The sequence below is a fragment of the Mycteria americana genome, chromosome 2 (genome assembly GCF_035582795.1).
Source record: "Mycteria americana isolate JAX WOST 10 ecotype Jacksonville Zoo and Gardens chromosome 2, USCA_MyAme_1.0, whole genome shotgun sequence".
NCBI lineage: Eukaryota > Metazoa > Chordata > Aves > Ciconiiformes > Ciconiidae > Mycteria > Mycteria americana.
Window position 1 is genome coordinate 60,583,663 of NC_134366.1, and position 18,401 is coordinate 60,602,063.

At 35.1% G+C, this 18,401-nt stretch overlaps 1 protein-coding gene across 7 annotated transcripts in view; it reads right to left on the reverse strand.

Moving 5' to 3' along the window:
* The window catches only part of ATP9B (ATPase phospholipid transporting 9B (putative)), a 175,219-nt gene that overhangs the window by 44,435 nt on the left and 112,383 nt on the right, over nt 1-18,401 (reverse strand). For all 7 annotated transcript variants that reach the window (XM_075493658.1, XM_075493657.1, XM_075493655.1 and 4 more), the window contains 2 exons: nt 11,080-11,240; nt 42-184 (listed from right to left, as the gene is read on the reverse strand). In XM_075493658.1, the coding sequence (XP_075349773.1) occupies nt 42-184; nt 11,080-11,240 (304 nt within the window). The remainder of the gene's footprint in view (nt 1-41; nt 185-11,079; nt 11,241-18,401) is intronic.

An 18,401-nucleotide genomic window follows, 5' to 3' on the forward strand; every position in this document is an offset into this window, starting at 1 on the left:
TTAGAAAAGTCATCATATTTCAGAATTGTAACCTGATATACCTGTTTTATCCGTTAGTAAATAAACTAATCGTCCCAACTCTTCTGGTATGGTGCTAGTTCGAACAACTGTTCCAGGAATATTGTCATCTTTCATAATCATCCACCCATAGGCTGCCTTACCCATGTCCAAGTTCACACGTAAACTGCAAAGGAAATTTATACCATAATCAGTGTGAATATTAGGTAAAGTGAAAGTTATAACCATAAAAATAAAACTAGAAGCTCTTTTTAGGATAGCGGGGGAGGAGAGACGGGGGGGAGGGAGCGCAATACCTTAAAACTACACACAACAAAAATTTTGGAACAATGCTTTCGTTATGTGTTTGTACATATGACATTAGGAATTCAGGCTCCATCCCAGACTTTTAGAAGCTACTGCAATACAAACAAATGCAATACCATGCCTTCTACATGAGACAGACTGTAACATACTGTGGAGATTCTTGACATAATTACATTATTACACTTATACAGTTGAGAATATTATATACACTTTATCAACAAGACCAGATTGCTATCCAAGTCACAGTTTTTGTCTGGTTTAAAAAAAAAAGAAAGAAAAAACCAACCACACACAAAAAGCAAACCAAGACCTATATTTTCTTTATGATGTGAAAGTACAAATATTTTTGTCTGTTCAAGTCACCGTTTTTTAAAAAACTACTTTTTCTTTAGGAAAGTACAACTGTATTTGTCAACTTCTCTTTCCTACCACAACCAACCAACCATGTTGCTGTCCTTCCCAAAATGTAGTTACAGAGGCTCTCTATTGCAAAAAGAATAGCGCCCAAGCGGCAAAATGCACCCTCATGCAATAGCATGTGGGCTGGAGTTGCTACTGCCAGCAGCAATAAGGAATTTTTGGGTAGCTCTGTACTAGAAATTGTAATTTGCAGCAAGTTTTACTGATTATACATAGAAGTGCAAAATCGAAAGTATTTTTTTCCAGTTCACTCAGTGTCTGCATATTTATTTAATATTCCCATGTCTATGTCATACAAGAATTAATTGCCCTTGCACCTTGTATTCCTATGTTATAATAAAAAAAGTCTTCACTCATGCTGGTCAGAGATAACTTTAATCACATTGCTCTTCCCCAAAATTAAATGATCCAACTCAAAACTCTACGCCACCTCATTCTAAAACTTTAAAAAGCTACTTTCCTTTAGTTATTCACCACACTCCTGCTACCATGTCAGAGGAACAGTGACTAAGGAATAGGCATGTGTTCATTTCTGTTGACTCTGCTCTAACAGAAATACTGAAAAAACAGCTAGGACAGCAGCTATGTGAACATTTTGTAGCTAATTTGCCCAGGGCACAGGACTCATAGTCCCAAGTTTAGAAACAGGTCTACAGTAACATGACTCTTAAAACTGTTCAAAGGTATATATCAAGGTCAAAATACTGCTAATGCACTTCAGACCTTTTTTAACAATCCTGAAGTGCCGCTTTACAGCATAACCAAAACAGCAGCCACAAACAGTTTTCATCTGTCCTCTTGCAATCACAGTGACAGACTGATTGTGAGGGAACAGTGGAGGGAATAATGAGTCACAAACTGCAATATCCCATAAAGAAGAGATGCATTTAACTAGAATTGTGAGAACAACTGAAATTTCAACACACGCTGAAAAAATTCGGTTTATTCCACATCCCCTCCTTCCTGAATTTGTACAGCAGAAGACAACGCATGTTCCAGCACAAAAGAAACAAAGCTCTTTGATACAAGATTCTTGACCATTCAAGATGGTATTTTGTTCTTTTATTAGCTCTTATTTTCCCATCAAAATCATCAGTAGCAGGAAACGATTCTTCTACCTGGTGATACACCCCAATTAGTTTTGCAATATCATACCTAACTTCAGTGATCTTCAAACACACAAAAATATATATATATATATATATATATATATAAATTAGGACAGACAACAGAAGGACGACTCTACCAGATTCTTTTTATTGAAAATGCTACAGTATAACAAGGAAAAAAATACTGGAAGTCACTTGCCTCACACTGGTTAACTACAGTTTTACCCCGCCTTATTCAATCCAGAGCCAGTACTGAGCAACCAGTATTTGCATTATGTATGTCTGTTAACTTGCAGAGTTAGAGAGAATATAAGAACCAATGTAACGCACTTCACACCGAGATATGTATTAGTCAACAGAAGGAACAGCAAAAGATTTACTCCTCTTAGGGGTGAGAACCTGCTAGTTAGCCAGTCAAGTACAAAGGATGCTGTCTAGCTTGAGAACAGAAACACAAGCACACTTAACTTCATTTAAGAACAGCTAGACATTTGCTCTAGCCAGGAGTAAGTGGAGGATGAAAGCCACTCATCGCCCCACTTCAAAAAGGCATTTGGGCTATAAATATTTTTTTTCTGCCTAGGCTACCGAGACAGGAATTCTGCAATGAAAGCTCTATTTAAGAGCTGCAATCTCAGGTACATGGAACACACAGAGAGAAATCCACATGGCTGCTCTAGCAATGGAGACCTACAAAGTCATCGAGATAGGAAAACCTGTACTTCAGTAAGATTAAATCAGAAAAGTCTCTCAAAGCTGAAGTGCAGTTCATATCTTCACTTGCATTTTTTATAAGCGTGTGTGTTACCTGGTTTTGATGTTCTAAACACTTTCTATATGCATTTCATTATAATCCCACTTAAATATAATTTAAAGATAAGGAAAAAAGACAACTTCTCTTGCTGAGTAGTGAGGAGAAATCTGTATTTTAAAGCATCGAGGCATTTTAGGAATTACCCTAGCTTCCCAGCATGCACTAAGTGGAACAGAATGTATCCCCTTTATGCTGATGGACCTAATAGAAAGCTGGCACCACTGGCCTCCAGAGAAATGACGTCTCCCCAATGACTACTGCAGTCCAAGACAGCTTTCTGGCACACAGAGAGATACTGGGTACATGCTTGAGTTGTTAGATGAATAAAGAATTAAACAGGAATAAGATAAACAGAAAATGAAGGCTCCAGATCCATTTTTAGTATTAATTCTAAAACTCGTACACTGTACTAGTCCTGCTCTGACTTCTTCACTTGATGCTTGTTGTTTTAGAGGAAATTTTTGTCTTTGAAATCATTGTAGCTATCACCTAGCACATTATGGACAACTGCCATAACACTAAAAATGATGGAGGCCTATTAATTCTGAGTTTGCTTTCGAAACTAGAAATGTCTCCAACAGAGCTTCACAGGAACAAATAGAAATACTTGACTGAAAAGTCCAAGAATTTTTGCACAATAAAACAAGGAGATACTAAGCTTACTCAACATCAAGCTACTTTCAGTGCCTAACCATATTAGCTATCATTTCTCATAAATCCTTTATGGACTTTAAGAAACCTCATTATATAACCAAAACCATTTAAAATTCACCAGTTTTTAAATCCTTCTCAATTTAATCCAATTTAAAAGACTCCATACATATCAATTAGTAATGAAAATGCACAGAACAGCATCATATGTAGCATTAGCACACTGTTGCATCAGTAACACTAATTTTTAGCACACCAATTAACAGGCAATCTTTAGACACAGTATGTTCATATAGGCATTTGAAGGCTGTTGCAGAGAACGGGCATATTTAGTGAACATAATAGTCTCTCAACCCCAGCACTAGTTACCCTAGAGCAGGCAAACCTAAGGCAACATTTATCCAACTTGGGGATTTATTCTACTAAGAGCCAGGGTGGCATTTCTCTGTAATTCAGCTTCAGAATAAATCAATAACACAACATTTCAGAATCCACACTGCTTTTTACTACAAGTTAAAACCAGATACTTTTGCTTTTATTCCCTCAAAAACTTCAGTACTGTTTTAGGTGAAACAAATTCATGTTTACAGGACTTTTAAAATTCATTTTTTCCCAAATGGTAACGACATTAGGCCTGCTTGTAAAGATTTCTGATTTTGTTTTTTAGTCAAAATGGACAACTTGGCCAACAAGCAAGGGCCTTCACTGAGAATGTTTCGCACAATACATTTAGAAACTCCAGAAACATTCTGCCTTTCATGGCCCGGTGAAAAGCAATCAAGACCTAATGTAGTTAGCAAAGGCAATTTTGTGAAAAAAGTGATACCGTGCCTAATAAAATTCAGGTATTAATTTGAATCAAAATCGTACGATAGTTTTATTTGAGCTTTGGTGGGCAGGAGGAACTTCCTGAGCAGTTCTGTATATAAGCAGAAGTTTCATAGCAAAAAACAAAGTCCTGCCAAAACTCCAGATACAGTATGAGTACCTGTAGTGGTATCCAATTTTTAAAATAAATGAAGTAATTGAGATGTAGTCTTCTTATTTTCAGGACTCCTAAGTGAAATACTGAAGATCATATTTGGGTCACGTTAGTACTCAAAACTGTACCCACTCCCCTATGGCTATACCCCCTAACCTTCCCATATCCCCACCTGCTTGAAACAGCCATAAACTATACACAGATATGCACATCATTTACAATCTAGAAAATGATATGGAATAATTTTAAAGTTATTGGTCAAGAAACAACCAAAAGTATTTTAACTTCAACATGCCTGGAAAGTTAAATCTTCACAGAAAGTGATTTTTGGAGCCTGACAACTTCTATTAACTGGCGCTAAACAAATACAAATAGAACAAAATAGAAGTTACTTCTTTTAAACACAATATTCTACCAAGATCTAAATAAATAAAAATCAACCCATAGCTCATCCCTTTAATTTCCCCTAATTCCTCTTCTCTCATATTTCATTTGTAGAGGAAATTTGAATATAATATTCCTTTTGTGTTTAGCCCACTATATATGTTTTTATTTAGTTTTCTCTGCTGTCTGATATTCCCAAAAAGAGCCTCAGATCTGTGTTCTTGTTTGCTTCATAATTGGTCTCACTAGTTCTCTTGGACTAATTTTTCTAAATTTTGTCTATTATGTAAGCATACAAAAGGCAATGAAAGAAGGTACACGCGGCACCTTACATAAAACCCAGGCAATAAATGTAACTTTAAAAGAGAACTCAATACCACACATTTATGCTTCAATATGTGTGGCAAAAAAATGTTTATCAACCCTGTATTGCTATAGCGACTGTGGCACATGTAGTTTTTCAAGGGCCACATGCAATCTAGGTACAGATAATTAGATGTTGTAACATAGGTAGAACTTAAAACCTCAGGAGGAAATCTGTGGAATAATTAATGAGAAAATTAATCTATGAATTTCTTACAGTCTGAAAACACAGTAGAGTGCAAAATACAAATAGAATGCATGTCAAACAAGCCCCTTGGCACAAGAGATGTAGCATACGCAGCTCAGAATAACAATAATTAATTCCTATTAAAAATGTTTCTTTGTCATTTTCACGTTTATCAGGTCAGATGCCTTCTTTCAATAAGCCTCTTACTGAGTTTTTTATTATGTTGTTATGTTTTATTATGTGCCATACAATGGCAACAATATTGACATTAGATGTCTAATACAAATAATTTTTAGAACATGAATATTTTTAGTGTATTCCAGACAAATTTGGCATTACTTACTGTAATACAATTAGATTTAAAACAGAAAAACAACTAGGAGCAAATAGGCAATGTTGCAAGGTTAGAAAGGAAAAAGATCTACTGCAATAGATGCATTAAAAAATAACTTTTTTTAAAAAACTGATTGTGCTTTCTCTATGTAGTATGAATATCAGACATTGTAAGAAAAGCACAAAGCTAGCTCAGACAGTAGTACAGCACCATACTGGGCAGGTAAGAGTTACTCTTAGCATGAGACACACACACACACACACCATAGCTCCTGTTGCATGAAGAAGTAAAAATTAGTTTGTGAAATATCAAGAAGCTTCATATAATATTTTTCAGTCTTTATATAGATTGCATTACATATCATGGTATGGTATAGAAGCATAATACACATTTATAAGGATTGCTTAATGAGTACTACTGCTTTATGAATAGCTCTTTAGCACTTCCAGACTGAAAGCTTTGCATCATATATCTAATATATATATTCTGCCTGTCTATGTGAGACTACATACACTGACTCTCTCGCATCTATATGCTATACAGCTCCAACATGGACAGCACAAGTTACAATATGATTGAAAGCAGCATAGCTGCATGCTGCTGTTAGATAGATACTACGGTCCTGCATAGTTGTGAGTTCCCTGGATCTCGGCAATACACAGAAGCACACTGAATAAAACCTCCTTTTTCGTGTTTGTATCATCCAGGATTTGATTGGATATTAATGAATTTCAGATACAAGACTTCCTAGCAGTGTTTTCCTCACTGCCCACTGAAAACAGACTGATGTAACTTGAAGGATTTTCTTTAAATGCTCCTCTTAAAGATCCAGAAAAAAGCAGCCGGGGGCCAGGTAGTGCCCCAAAACTTTACTACTAAGTACAAGGCAGCTCCTTCCAGATGTTTGGGACAGCTTATTTTGGCAGCATGGCTCAGTGCCCAGGAGCCTTTGGGTGTCTGAAGGAAAGGACAAAAGACATTTCAGCTTCTGTGTACACCAAAACTAAAGGATCCTCCTAAAAACATGGCTGATTAAGCCCCTGTGAATCCAGCAGTTTAAAAACTGCTACTAAATATAGAGCCTGGACAATACACATTTTTACCACATCCCTAGTCAATACCTTATTTTATGGCAAATCCTCTACATTTCTTAACAGCTAAGCGGAAGCACGTACAGCTACAGGATTCACGTGCCTGTATACACGAGGCAGTAATTTCACCAAACACTACTTGGCTAAGCCTAAATTATCTTGAAAAACTTCCCTGGCTACATTTTTTTGGGGAAAAACAAAAACCAACCAACCAACCAAACGGACTCAAGTCAAAGTGCAACTCACTTTGTCTTTCAAGGTGTTGAAGACTGGACAATTAATAAACAAAGTCCCATCATTTGGTAGCGGAAGGGATCCAGTTTGGTGGTACAGTACCATCACTAAGGCTAGCCTTTTCTTTGGCCTTGGCTTTCATTTCTGAACTGATTACTATGGCAGCTCAAGTCAGCTGATGAAGAGATGCTACAACTAAATGCCAGTGGAAAGGACAGAATTGCTTTGTGACAAGGCTCTCTAACAGCCTAATCGTCTTTCCTGCATCCATATACACACCGGGATTTTCAGCTCAGTAGTTGAGAGCAGGTATCTCGCATCCCACATTGATTGAAGTCTCATCTATTCTCTTGTACTTAAAAATACAAATACTGGTAACTGTCTCTGACAGCTCTTTCAAAAAAATTAAAACTAAAACAACTGATAAAGTTAGTAGCTGCAAAAATTGAAAGAAAAATTCCTCAAGACCTATATAATTTGTATCAGAATTTTAAATGTGTACAGTAAATGTCTTCAGTTCCACACAAAAGCGAAATTAAACTCTCCTGGTAAAAATGTAAGCCTGATTTTAAAAAGATATAAAATTTAAAAGAATGTATCTGTAACCACAGTGACAGAGAAACTGGGTAACCAGGTAAAAGCATAACAATGACAAAGCTTTGCCTCATCTTCCCCCACTGGAGGTGCTGACTTTTCATTAGCATGACTGTTTTTGCCCTCTGCCCTTTGTCATTCAGAAAATAGACAATCCAAAAAAATACACATTGTTCAACAAAATTACCTTACTATTAAAAAAAAAAACCAACACCAAACAAAACGTAACAGGCCTAAGAACTTCCACGCTGGTATCACAATGAGCAGCAGCATGGACATATCTGAGGACACATGTTCCCCGCCAGGCCACTATGTTAGAACTGCACTAGGTGACATAGTCAGACACCATCTTGTAAACTAATGGAGAACGTATTTCAATCAATGATTTTACTTAAAACAAGTAATGAAATGGTCCCAGTGACACTGGGGAACCTATGGATAGGCATTACTACATCTCAAAACTGGCTAGAGCCAACTAGAAAAAAGCCTAAGAATACCAAGGAACATGGAAAAACTCAAGAGAATGGGTAAGCATAATCCTAGAGAAATTTATTTAGTTTTCGACAGTCTGTCAAGGACTTGCTTTCTAACCCCCTTTCCCAATAAATTTTGAGAAATTCAAACAGATTAATTTCGTAGGGAGGCAGATTGCCTATGGAGGCTCCCTGGGCTATTTTTCCTCCATAGGGAAAAAAGAAACATCAATTACAGAAGAGTAATTTTTAAAGGGCCAAATGTTTCTGTGGATGTGGGGCTGTTCAAAACATTCTGTGCATAATGGTTCTAACTTACAACCAATTAAGAGCTGGGCTAAACTTTCAATGATTGTTTACTACTATTTTTTCTCCATTTTGCTTGATTCCTTGTACACTACAGAATGTGTACGATGTTGTGGGTTGGGGTTTTTTTTGGGGGGAGGGTTTTTTTTTGTTTGGTTGGTTTGTTGGTTGGGTTTTTTTAACAGCTGCTTTATGTTTATACTTCTGAGGTCTTACATGCCCCACAGTAACACCCTTCACACAGTGAAGCAACATTAATCTAGAGGAGTATTTAGGATGCAGCTGAATCACAAGGAACTAGCTGCTCCCCAGAGAAAAAAAAAGTTCCTCTTCCTATTAATTATAGGAGAGGCCACACAGAGATCAGTTAACTCTGCTAACATTTAGTTACCTCCTCCTGATGATCGTCACCAAACATGTCTGGCCATGGAAAATTATTTTTATTGCATACCTGGAATTTCCCTTGCCCTGCAAACCAAAAGCCAAACACAACTGCAAAAAAGCTCCATATTTAGAAACTTCCTGAATTCTCTAAAACCATCAATCAACACATTTCATGCATGCATGACTTCAGATATGCTTTGCCTCTACCAGTCAATCCTAATCTCCCACTTTCATTTCCTTTACCTGTGGAAAGTTCATTATTTCCCTCATATAGCTATTCTAAAAATAATGAGAGGACAGAAAACCTGGTGCTTCAGTGTCACTAGTCTTGTCATTCTGATCTCCAAGAGTTTATACTCCAAATACAGCCTAAAGAACAAGTCATTTCCATGCTTAACATCCAGAAGAGAGGAAGGGAAGTGTAGTTATATTTGAACACCGCCATGACTGGAGTTGTTTACTTTGCTGACAGTGTGGGAAGCGACCCTGTATATGAATGATCTGAGTTGAAGAAAAGTTGGTATAGAAATAGATAAACCTCTAGAGAGAAAAGCATCCTCTGAAAGATTCCTGTCTGATCTTCCATAGAGTAACTATATGGTCCATCTCAGAACTAAACCAATCACATTCTTTAATACTTCCGCTTTGTATATTATCTCCCACAAGTGACTGAAAAATGGGATTAGGTATATCCTAGAAATTATTTTGGAAAAGAACTATTCCACAAGACCACTAAGCAATTCTTAAGTTGAAAATGAGCTGCTCAATCAAGATGGTTTTCAGTGGCATATGTTGAACTGTCAATATAGTCAAATTTACTCACATCACCTATATGCTCTTAATCCTCTTGCATCCAGTAACAAAGATATATCTGCCTTTTAACCATTTTAATAAGTTTTGGCTTAGTATGTTTATTATGGAAGAACACAGTGACTGACAAGTGATCCTTTACACTCTTAGCTCATTTTTCCCTTCCCCTACGTGTCTTTGATGATTAAGTGCATCTTTCAGCAATACGTAGACCTGACTTATCACTTGAATGCAGCACTTTTTGCCTCTTCACATGGGTAAGTTGCTTAATACTCAATAACTGTGTGTGTATGGGGGGAATGATAACACAACGAACAGCAGCATCATACAACCAGTAAGGGAGTTATGACAATGACAGTGTTTAGAAAGATATCACAAAATTGAAACATGAATGTGTTAATAAAAAACAAGAGCCAGTTAAAGGAAGTGGAAACTGTTCTAAGATGATGAGTTTCTACAATGAGATCTCCTCAACTCCCCAGCAGATTTGCTGGAACCTTCTCCTTCAACTTCCCAACAGAATCAGTTGCTCTTGCAAAACAAAAGTAGTATAAAAATACAAGTCCTTTAAGTTATAAAACCTTAAGACAGATACTTCCTAAGTATCAAATTGGTCAAATATGATACAGTTCCCTTCACACAGACATGTACTTAAAAAATGTGAACACAGTAATGCGTAAGTCATATAAGCTTAGATTAAAATACCTAATGAAATCCTCTTGGTTTTGTTTTGGTTTGGTTTTTTTTTTTTCTTATACTACATGGATTTAAATATTGTGTGCAAACCTGAGGGGATAGGTCTTAAACCTATCTACGGTTTAGTTGCTGCTAACTCTGTGGCTAGCCACTGGGCTTAGCGAATGATGTATCTCAAACTGAGGAGTTCCAGAGAGCACCTAAAATTAACAATCACCTTAATCTAAACACTGGGTATTTTAACAGGAGTATTTCCATTTTGCAAAGGCAATACCCTTTCAAGGAAAAAAATTCATTTCAGAGTCAGTGTTCTCACTTCTGTGTCCACAGAAGACTTGATTACACACATGGATATTATTTCCTGTTCCAGTTTATCTGCAATTTCAATATACAGTACTCATGCTTAATGAATTAATTAATTCAGGGCAAGTCTCTACTTGGTTACACGTGTTAAAAGTACTCTCATTGTAAAAGTGCACCTACATTATTCAGCCATTCAATTTAAATTAATCATTGTTGTAGGAAAAAAAAAAAAATCTGTATTTTAACCAGAGACATGGAACATTTTCAGTATTTAAGGTATTAAAAATAAAATTCCAAAATATACCTAACAGTTCATTCAAATACGTTTCCTAAAACCATGTTCTCAAATATACCAAGGTTGTATCCTTATTAATACATTTATGCTAGTAAAGGATTAGATATCCTGATTACGCCAGCAAGATGAACATTATACAAAAAAAATACAACAGTATTGTTTTCTGTACAGTGATCCTTCAAGAATCAGCAGATTTGTTGGCACCTTCTCCTTCAGCTTCCTGATAAGATCAATTTCCTTCACAATGAGAAGCAAGTATAAATTTCAAGAAAGCCACATTCAGTGAAATTAGACATCTGTGTTTTTCTTTCATTCTTATACATACCTGATCGGGATGATATAGGAAAACAGGAGGAGGAACCGGAAAAGGTTGCGATACCAGGGGCCTACAAATCCTTGCAAGGTTACCATAACAACTGATAGTGCAACTAAAGCCAAAAACAGGGCTTTGGTCAGTTGATTCAACTCCAGGTCCAGCAAGCCAACCTAGAGGAAGAAGTATAAATCAAGTTGGTCGTGACTTTTAAATTGACACTTTTGTGGTGCAAACAATTAGCTATTATTGGCTTTTTTATTCCTACCTATTAAAAATCCATGCATTTGTAACCATTAACTGCATTTTGATAACTGAATTGATTATTGTTCCTATGCTTGCATGCAATAGATGTTCCCTGGTTACAGGACAATAACAATTCCCAGAACCAGTGTGAACTGTCCCAGCCAGCTCTTTTGAATGCCTTTGCATCTGACACATCCCTCCCCCATTCCCTCAATCCAGGATTGGAACACAAGAGGGCAAGGGGAAAAGACAATTATATATGAACAAATGAACAGGAACAATATTCTTCTGTCATGCACGCAGCAAAAATACTGGCACTGTATATTATATTTGTAGGGTAGCTACTGCTCATTTACTGCTAGAAGACCAGAAACCTGTTAGATTCAAGAATCAATGGACAAATGTGACAGAGCTACCTTCTCATTCATAGAACTAGTGTACTGTAACCTGTAACTATACTCCCATAGCAGTCTGTAAATGTGAATTAATTTCATAGAAATAATTTTTTTAATTGTATGAAGATTTCAGTTATTCAATGTAATAATAAACAATTGGGTGCAATATCCATTTTCAAACCAAAATAGTAAGACAGAACTTCAACTTTTCACGAGTAAAAAGTTATTTGATTTAGAAACACTTTAGCAAAAACATTAAGAGAGGCTATCTTTCATCTGCTGTTTCTCATGAAAAAATATTTTTAAGCTATGTAACTAAGACTCTCACCATTTCAATAATGTATGCTGTAAGCTAAGTATTTATAATCCACTTTTTGGGATGCTCTTGTAGTCAGTAAAATATGTGGGAAAATTATGTCAGGAAGTGTTTCCTAGGCCACATCACAGATGCCCCTTTTATCTCCAAGTCTTGCCAGTAAGACCAGTAAAACATAACACTTCTTTAGATAACAGACAGTCTGCAAAAGAACCACTTTAGTTCTTAAAAATTCCAGCAATCTTGCTTATACATGGGCCGTCCCTTCCCTAGAGAACCAGGCAGCTGAAGACCACAGCAGCTGATTTATCAGCTGCATTTAAAAAGCAACACAACGAGGACAAATATCTTGCAATTTCCGCTGCTTCAACTACTACATAGTTTATGCTTGAATTATTGAGAAAAATAGGTTTTTTGGATTAAAATGAAGAAAAATTAAGCCAGGGAAGTAGAGCATGTTTCAAAGCCCAGATCTTTTTGCGTTGACAAAGGCAGCCTAAGTTTCAGGCCTCGCTGAGGATCAGATGAAGTCATTATTCATTCAGTCAGGGAAAAAAGACTCAATTACCTCAACCTAAAGATGCTATCAATGAATGCAAAGTGCATATTTTACTCTATTCATCCAAATCCCATTAAAAAGTGAAAGGAATGACTTAATCTGGCCTTCTAGAGTTGGTCTTTTTTTTGTAATAAAATAAAGAATCACTGTCTTGCAATATGCATAACCACTACCTCACACTTTTTTTCCTGCATCATGGTAGTGAAAGCCTATCTCTCCCTTCAGCTCTCCCCTCTGCCCCCCGTAAAAACCCCACTCCAGAATAGAAATGAATAAAGAGCTTCTTGGGAAAGAATGCCACTTTTTGGACAGAAACATTAAATTTAGTCCACTGCACACTGATACATAGCTAATTCAAAGCATTAATACCTTTCTAATTGATGAAGACAGATGCAAATTTAAGTTTGGAAACCAATAAAAATGTGTTTGAAGATATATTAAGAGAATTAAAAATTGATGATGAAAAATTTTCACACAATACATCTCTTGCTCAAGAACATTTGGTTTGTTACTAATAATGCCATCCTTTTTAATATAGACCATACTATTGGCCATAGTCAATTTTAATATTTTCATTTACTATAGCAAGTGAAGGCAATTGCAAAACCCTACTTAAGAAGGAACACAAAGTAAGTTTTAATAGAAATGCATTCTCCATTTCTCAAAAATTAGTTACTATAATGTACTGAAATATACTTAATTAGTTTAATTTTGTGCCTTTCCACTTAAACAACTTCTCCACTCAAACTAATGAAACACTGTTGAATTATCCAGATACATTTCATGCAGAAATTCACTAACATTCTCTAAAATTCATCTGAATATTCAAAAAGTGGGTAAAATTAATTTTAACTACATTGTGATTTTATCAAAGCATTTGTAAAATAAACCATCTTAAGAAAGCGATTTATTTCCTTTTGAAAATAATAACAACCAGAATAATTATGACAATATAAGAAATAGATGAGTTCAGAATTGGAGTAATTTTCCACATTTATTGAAATTTCCCATATTAGAAAAGCAAATTTTCTTCTACTTGTCATAATATTTGTTCTATTGGAAAAAACTGTGTTAACAAAATTAAACACATCACTGGAAATTTTAATCTCCAAGGGAAAATTTGTACATAATGTCTAATACAACCACAATAATTTTGCAAAGGGGCTGCTCTACGATAATGAACACAATAATTGCCTGTATAATCTAAAATGCTACTAATGGCAACAACTGCAAATCCATTTAGCTCCTCTTTAATTTATGCACGAAGTTTTAAATAGCTAATGGCTCTCAGTAAAATAATGGCTTATACCATCAATAAAAAGTATGGCACTGTCTACTTGCACCAAAAAAAAGCCTACAATACTTTAAAATACTTTATTTTTGAATGAGGGAATGATTAAAGGTCTAAACTTCACATTTTGGACCACAAAGTATAAGTCATTATCTTATAAGAAAAATCCTAATTTAATTAGCAAAAGTTGAAAGCAACAAAAAACCTTTCCGACTACTGAAGTAGAACATGAACAGCAATATTTCTATTGCTGCCCTAGATGCTTAACTTTTAGGAAAGGTTATCCTCTGAAGCTATTATTGTAGTAATAGAACAATTATTCTGACATTATAAAAAGTATGTTACTTGGAAAATGAGAAATTTTTTTTATGCTAGAATACTGAAAAGCAAAATTTGATTATTAAATGTTGCACTATGGTACAGATTTCTCAAAATAGTAGTCTAGTGCAGTGATTTTTTTATTCAATTACAGTTTAAAGTGCATTAGAAATAATTGCTCATAAATAGCCTTTTTTAAGCGCCCTACTTTAATACCGTTGAAGTATTAAGGCACTATCTTAGGAGAGACTTCCCCCCGCAACCAAATTCCTCCACTAAGGTAATTATATTTCAGTAATCAGTCTGGTTCTGCACTGACAAACACCATATTGACTACAATGAAATTTCATGGTATGTATGTTTGAGATAGACTTTGGCTTTAATTTACACCACAAACATGAAAATTTTCTTTCCTATTCTTAATATACGCTCTGAACTTAATTTTATTAAACCTTGAATACTAGTCAATTATTCATGTTTTCATTAATTCCAGTTTAAACTTAGATGTAACAGCTATGCAAAGAGTAAGGTAAGTATTTAAAATTACTAAAATTCAAATAATATATTTTTCTTCTTTGGGCTGACAAAAACAAGCTTTGCCTAAGAAAAATGATTCATGGCATTTCATCATTTATAACAAAATAGTTTTTATATAGACTATGTACAGTTATATATACAGTATATATGTACAGTTAGCTGCATATATCTGAACCCCTATGGCTTTCCTCAATAATCTGTTAAACCTTTCCTACAGTCCTTAGGAATAATAGATTATTAATCTGTGTTTAAAGGCCAAATAGACACATCATTATCTGTTTACCTTAATCTTTGACACTAAAAACATGTACAGCAACTTTGGAATCTGTAAATGTTTCTTCTTTAAGTCTCCTAATTCTAAAGTTATTCCTATGATTCAAATTCTTGACTGCTCAGCAATTCAGGTAACCACATTAAGCTAATATAACTATGAATCAAAACAAGTAAAGCAAGTGAATTAAAGTTTAGGAAGCATCTTTCCTTAATTCACTGCACTCAAGTAATGGTCTGACAAATATGTTTCTCTACAAGCCTGTCTCAATTAACATAAAAAACACCAAATCCCGCATACAGTATGTTACACTTTTTAATCAATATCTTAACTCACTCTTTTAAGCAGTAGATTCAAAGGTAGCAAAAGCAAATATAAAGTGACCGTTTAGTGAAAAAAGTCACCTATCCCTGCTTTTTCTCAGATCCATTTTCAAACATCCCAATCCCCTGTTTAGCTGGGGATTGGGACATCCCCTTGTTTAGCTGCAAAAGCAACGACAAACCTTGAAAACATTTTCTGAAGCACTAAAAACCTATTACGAGTTTTATTCATTTTAGAATTAGAGCAATAATAGTGGTGGAGTGTGTGGGGGGGTTCTACCTGACTTAGTAAAACTGAAATAAACCTTAGTCCATTCCAGTGGAGTTATATAAAAGTAATAACCAGAAAATAGTCCATTTGACTCCAGTAACACTTTCTGTATTTCCTTTTGCAAATAAAGTATGCATCATTCATGCTACCCAATGCATCATTTAATGCAACCCAACATCACTTTGACCAAACTGAAATATTTGGCACTATGTTAATATTGCAGGTTTATGGAACTGAATTACATCTATTCTACACTGATTTCAAGAAACATTTTTAGATATTTAGCACTGATTGTATCCCCAAACAAATGACTTGTCTTCATTCTTACAAAAAACAGCCCATATCCAACAGATAGGCATTTAAAACAGCAGAAATATTTTAAAACTCAAGAAATACATGGTTATTATCCAAAGGAAGAAGAGTAAGCTGCAAGTAGATAATGGTTTTTTTTTTTTTAATGTTTTGATGCGTATTCAAAAACAGAGCGCTGTTTTTGAATGCACTTAAATGCGCTTAAAAGCAAAGTAAGTTTATTACATTTTAAAATTACCCTTCTGACTTGCCTGTTTTTACTTTAACAGGCTGTTCATAACTGCATAATATCTATGTTTGAAATAAACTAATCACTTTAGAAACAAAATTCCCTTTTGTAACTAGTAATATCTATGCTAAAAGAAAACTAAGACTTAAACATTTCTTTCTCTCTCTGCCTCCTTTATTCATCCATTTTATCGTGTTGCCTTTTCCAGACTCAACATCATCTGAGTTTGGATACTCAAAGTGAAACCTGAAAGTCCTCTCCAGGTTTTTAGAGGTGCTTAGCCCTCTCTAGTTCAGTCTACTACAATAAAAGCTGTAAGTGGGCTATATCCACAACTGTACTTAAATAGTGGACTCAGTTGCTTGAAGACACTCATTTTGACAAATACTGACCACAGATTTCATAACCTTCTTAAGTGTGTCTTCTTTTTCAAATGTGTCCTGATTTATCCTTATGCCAACAATTTACTGTATCTGTAGTACATATGTAGTACATAAAACATTATGTTTCAAAAGATCAAAATTAGAGAAATTGAAGGTGACCTATTCTTAATATCCAGTTGACTATAAATCTGGTTTTAACACTTTTGCAGTTTGCTCAACCACCCCAATGTGTCTAAATATTCTTCAATCTGATGTCTCCTTAGAAGCAGTCTTTACATGTAACAATGAAGCCAAATAATTGATATTTGCCTCTACCTTATTTCAGTATTTTGTTCTAATTTGACTGAAGGCTAAAAAGGAGACTTGCAGCAGTTAAAGAAATGCCATGTATAGTTTGGTCAGCAGAGGGTGCTCAAGATTGGCGCTAGCTACTGTTTCCAAAAGCTCTCTCTCGGTAATGCATTACCAAGCACAGCACTGTACCTTCACAGGGCGACCTGTATTTCTGTATGATCTTCCTTAGCCGACAGCATTTAACCCGTTTAGTTTGAAATGTTCAAAGTTAATTATTCGAAGGACTTTAACAATTCAGATTGTGTACTGAAACTATTATATTTCCTTCTTAGCAAAAAGTTACACTTCATATACCTTTTACACAGTCACAGACTTGCACCTTAAGGTGCCAGTAGTCAGATGCTGTGCGACCATATGTTCTCCAACTTCGCTATGTATTTGTCACACACAAGAATGATAAAAACGTGCACAGAGCATATTAAGAAACTAAAAAGGTTAATGGCTTCTTAAACTCTGGCATCCATATGGAGATTGTGCTGTATTAGTAACATACCCTCTTCCTATTAGAAGATGTCAATTGAAAACGCTTTCTCAAGACCACCTATCAATTTAGAATAATTACTTCAATAATCTAAGCTAACTAGTCATATCAGAGACTTCAGCAACCAAAAGCATTCACACAGTAAAACCCTTAGGACATCAATTTTTTCAATTTAAAACAGTGTAGGTACACAAGATTTCATACAGAAGACATTCAGAATATCTAAGCACTCACAATCCCCCTTATATCTGATCAAAATTGGTAAGACATGGAATTCTGGGGTGAAAAAGATCAGGATTTAAAGATGTTTGGTTTTACACTGGAACACCATCTACAAATTTATATTTAATCTGTAAAAGTTACAGATCAAATGCTTGTTGCATCTTCTTTAAGCTTGATCATCACCAGCTTCAACTTAAGACTTTTCTAGCATACTGTCACGTAATCAGTTCTTGTAATGGTCAGAATACAGACTGAGCAGCTTTACACATTACACACTATTATTAAGGCACACTCAATGGAGATGGCATTTTCTCAAAACTCAGTAGATTAAAAAAGCATGGCTCACTCTCTCACAGCTGAAAATAACTAGCTTTGCCAAAAGTTGCAAAACCAGCATGGCAAGAACTGGTCCCAAAGTTTTTATCGTGTAGAATTTGCAATTATATAAATAAATAAATATAAAAAAATTGTGATACATGTAAAAAAAGTAAATTAAATAGCTCAGTAAGAGGTACTACTTCCTTCAAGAAAAACAATTATAAAAGGGACCTAACAAATTGATAACAACCGCTAGCTCTCTCATTTGTGTAAATTTTGGGAATTCTAATATATCTACCCTTCAGACCATGCAGCTGACTGGTCCAAGTAACTTTTTCATACAGAAAGCTGCACACATTTATTTTTGTCACTGTAGAGACTGAATTTGTGTTTTTTATATATATGTTACACTGTATGTTTAGTAAGATTTCATAAATGGTATAAGAACCTTATAGCTTTTTCAAAGCTGTCTTTGAAATTAAGCAAACACTTGAAAATATGTATCTAA